Source organism: Amphiura filiformis, chromosome 19 (assembly GCF_039555335.1).
Source record: "Amphiura filiformis chromosome 19, Afil_fr2py, whole genome shotgun sequence".
NCBI classification, from domain to species: domain Eukaryota; kingdom Metazoa; phylum Echinodermata; class Ophiuroidea; order Amphilepidida; family Amphiuridae; genus Amphiura; species Amphiura filiformis.
Window position 1 is genome coordinate 27,435,255 of NC_092646.1, and position 5,975 is coordinate 27,441,229.

Genomic DNA, 5,975 nt, shown 5'->3' on the forward strand with positions numbered 1-5,975 from the left:
ACATTACTGTATAAAGATGTTATTCCGTCAGGTAATTGACCGTCGTCCTTCCATAGAATACATAGCATTGAAAGAGTAAGGGGATTCTTTGATAACCACGATAAGGAAGGTGAAAGATTCGCTATTGCTCTTTCTAAATTCTTTGCACTTGCATTTGACTCTAATTTCCCTGACTTCTTTTTGTATGAAATCCAAAATCGCTGCATCTGAAAATCCTAACAAATCTACTTGAGTGTAGCCCAGGTATTGTTTGTGAAAGTCTTGTATCTTCTCTGGTCTTGAGGTAACTATTACACGGCTACCTGATAACCATATACCATCTAGGACAGCAGATAGACTTTTCCCTGTTCCCTCCCGCTCCCATTTCGGAGATAGCTCATCAAAGCCATCCAAGAGAAAGGCAATTGAATGTCCATTAACTTTGCAAGCTTTTCTCTTTGTACACCTCTGAGCAATTGATCTTCTATGACCTCAAATACATCAGATCTTTGTTCAACTTTACACATATCTATAACAAATAAGAGGTCTATTTGTGAGTTTGTAATACCTTTTCCCCAGTTATAGGCGAGTTCATTATGTACAATTGTTGACTTCCCAATACCAGGGCTGCCAACCAAAACTACATGGTTCTTGATGTTCTTTTGATTCTGCAACGACAGCAAATCATCACAATTTAAGCTTACAGTTTTCTGGCTGTCACATGATGTCTTTAACGCCAATTCAGGCTTCATAAACATCTCATCTGTATCCTGCGTCTCACCTACCATCGTCGCAAGGTGGCAATACCTTTCTCTATACAGTGTTGCCAGTCTCTTGTTGATGACCTGTAAGTATGATTCGCCTCCTTAAAAGTCAAACGAAAAGGGAACAATCTTGAAAACAAACATGTGAAACGTCTAAAATTGATAAGAAGTGTATTAACATTTAGAAAATTAATATGATCATTAATTTACCAAATGGAAATACGAAAGAACAAAATCTACTTGGTGGTACAAAAAAAAATTAGTCAAATATAATATAAGAGATTAAAATTAATATTAGGTGAATGATAAATAGTATTATAACATTTCTGTAAAAATAGATTAATATTTATTTTCCATAAAATGTTAGCTTTTACTGTCAGATATGTCCCCTTTTAATTTTGAGCCGAACAAGTGAAGTAAAGCATAGAAAATTGGAATTTACTACTAGCGACCATGCATGTAATACGGTACGATCCTCGGGGTGTGTGTGTATGTGTATCCCGCACGCCATGTACGTACTCAAATTGGAATGCATCAAGTGACAATATTATGCAAACAAGCAAAATACTTTCCATGCTACACCATTACATATACTCAAAAACCAAGACTTGTTTTTGTTTTTGCAAAAACGAAATTCCTACCGTACCTTTTGGTGTTATGGCTGGCGGGTCCAATTTCGTGTCCGTTCGCTCATGCCCTAAAGAATACAATAATGAAAACACACCATTAATTGTGTCATTGATATAAATCTTTAGACTGCGTTTGCCATCGAGGCTCTTTCTTTCGTTCAAAAATAAATAAATGAATTGCGTGGTTTTAGTATTTTTTTTTACAGGTAGGCCTATTATACGTAGAGGCTCGGGGCACTTTAAGGTTAGCAACTATTTTAAACTGTTGCGATTTGGTATTTCACATCATCTTGCGAATGGTATTGAGCTTTGGCATAAATTACATTGATCATTTCATAGCGAGTGTGTAGAAGAATTCAAATATCACAGATATACTTTTGTAGGTCCTGTGGTTCTTGAGTTATGTTGTAAAGAGGGCTAAAACCACAACACTTTTGTAAAACGTACATAACTCATTAATTATAACAACAATAAATCAAATATATAATTTCTTCTAAACAAAACCAAATTTACTCACGAGTTTGACGGTTTCGCTTTTCATGGTCGAAAAGCATCATCAGAATATTGATTGTTGATCACTTCTTCCGGTTGGACGATTCCTGACCACAGAGGGTGTAGAACTGTCACTCAGTAGAGGATCATATACGTGACTTAGATAGTGTGCCCCGTCGTCCCTACTACCACATATTTCCTTTTCCGCGGCACTATTTATAAACAACGATTTGGTGCTGCGATGGGTAGTCCCGTATCCCCGGTTGTAGCCAATCTCTACATGGAGTTTTTAGAACAAAAGGCCATAGCATCTGCCCCTCTCACATGTAAGCCACGGTTGTGGAAGAGATACGTGGACGATATATTGGAAATAGTGCAAAAAGATCAAGTAGACAATCTTACTGAGCACCTTAATCAGAGTGACCCCACTGAGAACATCAAATTTACCTATGAGAAAGAGCACGAGGGCACCATACCATTTTTGGACACATTAATTGTTCGTAAGCCAGACGGGTCAGTGAAGTTACTTGTATATAGAAAGGTCACTCACACTGACCAGTACCTCAATTTTAATTCGCACCACCCTATCCACCAAAAACTTGGGGTGATCAGGACTCTTTTTGATAGAATGAATTCCATCATAACAGAGGACGCGGATAAGAAACTGGAGGAAACAAAAAATCAAAGAGGCCCTCGGCCGCTGTGGATACCCAAATTGGACTTTTAAGCAAGTTAAAGACAAAATGGATAAAAAACAGGCAAAGAAACCTAAAAAGAAAAAGGACACTGACATCCAAACTAAAGGACTAGTTGTCATTCCTTACGTGGAAGGGCTTGCGGAAAAAGCCAATAGGATATTCAGAAAGCATGGCATAGCCACAGCCATGAAGCCTAACACTAACCTCCGCAAACTTCTAGTCCACCCTAAGGACAAGGTTGACCCCATTAACAGCACGGATTGCGTCTATGAGATACCTTGTACAAATTGTAACAACACTTATGTTGGTGAGACCGGAAGGAAGTTTGCAACGCGACTCAAAGAACAACAAAAAGAAACTATGAGGGTGCAACAGACAAAACAAAACTACACGCGTCAAACTCGCAAACAGTCAGAAACTGAACAATCAAAATCGGCTATTGCAGACCATGCAGTTCAACAGAACCACGTAATAGATTGGGACAAATCAAAAATCCTTAGCAAGGAGTGTAATGCAAATATAAGACGCATCAAGGAATCAATCTGGATTCGTAGAAGAGGACCCAACGTTATGAATAGGGACGACGGGGCACACTATCTAAGTCACGTATATGATCCTCTACTGAGTGACAGTTCTACACCCTCTGTGGTCAGGAATCGTCCAACCGGAAGAAGTGATCAACAATCAATATTCTGATGATGCTTTTCGACCATGAAAAGCGAAACCGTCAAACTCGTGAGTAAATTTGGTTTTGTTTAGAAGAAATTATATATTTATTTATCTTCAAACCTGATGAATCTATTCAGTGAACAATAAATCAAGAGAGGTTTCAAAGTATATGACTTGTAAAATGAACTTTTGCCAAATATCAAAGTATAATTTTTCAATAATATATTGATTTAGAAAATGAAATTTTTTGGCTGCAAAATACTTTATTGTTTTACTTTGATCCCCCTTGTATTTCTGTCTATTGATACCTTTTTGACATGTGTATTTGTCTGTCTTTTGCTTTAGTTTTGTTTGCTTGTTTGGAACTTGAATACTAAGTCATAAAATGTAATAATACTATGCGTTGCATCAATCACTTACCATAGTATGATATGTTGTTAATCTGGTCACCATACACATTGTAATTGGCCCCTTGCACATTGAATTGTTTTTCAATGATATCTCCTTGGTTGGTCCCAACATTAATACTCTGGATGGCAGCAGATTCAATCTGGCTTATATCAGGTGGTTTGCCGATGGTAGTTTGTTCTGCAGCTTTGATCTCTCTTCCTCTACATTCAACGATGTCCACAGCTTGAACCTGCTTCATGTCAGATGGGTTGCCAACGATGTCACTTTGTTCTTTGACTTGTATCCCTCCTCCTTCAGGTTGCACAATGTCCACATATTCAATCTGGTTCATATCAGACGGGCTGCCGATGTCACTTTGTTCTTCGTCTTGTATCTCTCTAACTTCATAATTCTGAAAGGATCCTTTCAAGTTTTGGGTTTTAGCTTTGGTTATGGTCTTTGTCACGCGGTTTCCCATTGTTGTGGTAACTTGCTTCATATCAGATGGTGTACCGACGATATTACTTTGTGTTTTGTCCTTCACCTCCGTCTCTTTACGTTTCACATTCCACCCTTTTACGTATCTGGTTTTAGTTTTGGTTTTGGTCACGCGGTTTCCCATTGTTCTGATGAAGCTCTCGCTAGAATCGGTTATCAGTAATTTTCTGGTTTCAGTTTTTCTCATAGGTTCTTATATACGTGTAATAGTCTGACGTCAAATCTCTAACGGAACTGAACAAAATACCGAAAATAATTAACAGTATTCGGTCTCACGAGTAGAGGCGTAGTTAAATTTGCTATTTCTCAAGTCCACAGCGTCATTTGAGATTTCTATGACTGTCATGTTCCTGTTAATGCTCCATCGATGTCACTTCCAAGATAGTCTTTAGTAACATGTGAGTAAAGTTTGTATAAGTAGACTGGCACTAGTTGAGAAATAAACATCTCAAAAAAAGTAACTAACCCCCCTTAAATAATGACCATTATTAAAAAACGGGTGATTGTATTACAAATCCGAAAATGCGTTGGAAGCAGAATTTATTTCTGCACATTGTGACACCTCATTTGTAGCAATTGACTAAATATTGACGTCACAGCGTACATTTAAATCAATGTAGTCCAAGATTTGAAAGTTGCAGTAAATTCTATTGATTTTGCATTCAGTGTAATGGAAGGAAAGCTGTGTAATGATATCTGAGTGTTTTTGTATTGTAAAATTTTGTATGTAAGTGCAACTTTCAAATCTGGACCTCACTGCATTAAATCGACCGGTGTTTTATTGTTTTCTGAGCTATCGTATCAAATGAGGTGTCAAAATGCGCAGAAATAAATTCTACTTCCAACGCATTTTAAAGATTTGTAATACAATAGCCCCTTTTGAATAATGACCATTATTTAAGGGGGTTAGTTACTTTTTTGAGATGTTATATGCTTATTTAAGCGTCAATCGGCAAGTTTGCGTAAAAGCGGCCAACTTATTTTGGTTAATTCGGGTATACTGATTCGAATATTTTGCCAAGCTGTTTTTGAACCCCATGACGTAAAATGATCCCCCAAACCCCTTTAGGATCGTACAGGGGGCACAAATTAAACATGCTCAAAATTGACTAAAAATCACATCAAATTATTCGTCTGGGCCTAAGGATCACGAAAATGTAACATATGTGTGCGTAGGACATAATTATAGTTACTACGTTATGAGGCTCAACAGGCCCAATGTCAATTTGCATGTTGTACAGGGTGAAAAATTAAAGTTGCTCCGACTTTCGTAAAAATGGAGGCAAATTGTTCCTCAAGTTCACGTGATTCAGGAAAAGAATAGTTTTCACTATCTGCGATGAGAAATTCAGAAGATAGATGATAAATAAATACAAAGGCCATTGAAACCTATGAATCCTAAATATATTTTAATTCTTTGCTATGTAACATACTAACCAGACATCACAGATAGTGCAAGCTATTCTTTTTCTGAAAGCTCTAAGCTAGAGGAACAATTTGCAGCAAGTTTTACGAACATTGTAGCAACTTTGACGTTTGACCCATGTACAACAAGCAAATCGACCTTCAGTTCTCCATCACTTCTTAACTATATAGTCTCAAAATACTGCTTAGCAGACTCGAGTTCAGCATACCAGATTTAGCAAAAAAAAGCTGGTTGCCAGCTTTTACGCCAACTTGCCGATTGGAACGCATTTTTTTCCAAAATAGAACCAGTCTATTACACGTATCCCTTTAATTAGCCTATACCGCTGTTTAACCAGAAGCTGTACAAATCACTGTATGAAGACATACTACTTTTTGTTTCGGTACATATAGTTCTTGTCTTTTACAGAAACAGTAGAAATGTTTTTTCA

General features: G+C 37.3%; 1 protein-coding gene across 1 annotated transcript; it reads right to left on the reverse strand.

Annotated features, from left to right (window-relative positions):
* Nucleotides 1–320: 320 nt before the first annotated feature.
* LOC140140475 (uncharacterized) lies at nt 321–4,509 on the reverse strand. Its single transcript, XM_072162234.1, has 3 exons — nt 3,652–4,509; nt 1,390–1,440; nt 321–844 (listed from the first exon to the last, which is right to left on the reverse strand). Exons 1-3 carry the CDS (start codon nt 4,304–4,306, stop codon nt 321–323), a joined length of 1,230 nt encoding a protein of 409 aa, XP_072018335.1. The 5' UTR covers nt 4,307–4,509.
* Between the last annotated feature and the right edge of the window lie 1,466 nt (nt 4,510–5,975).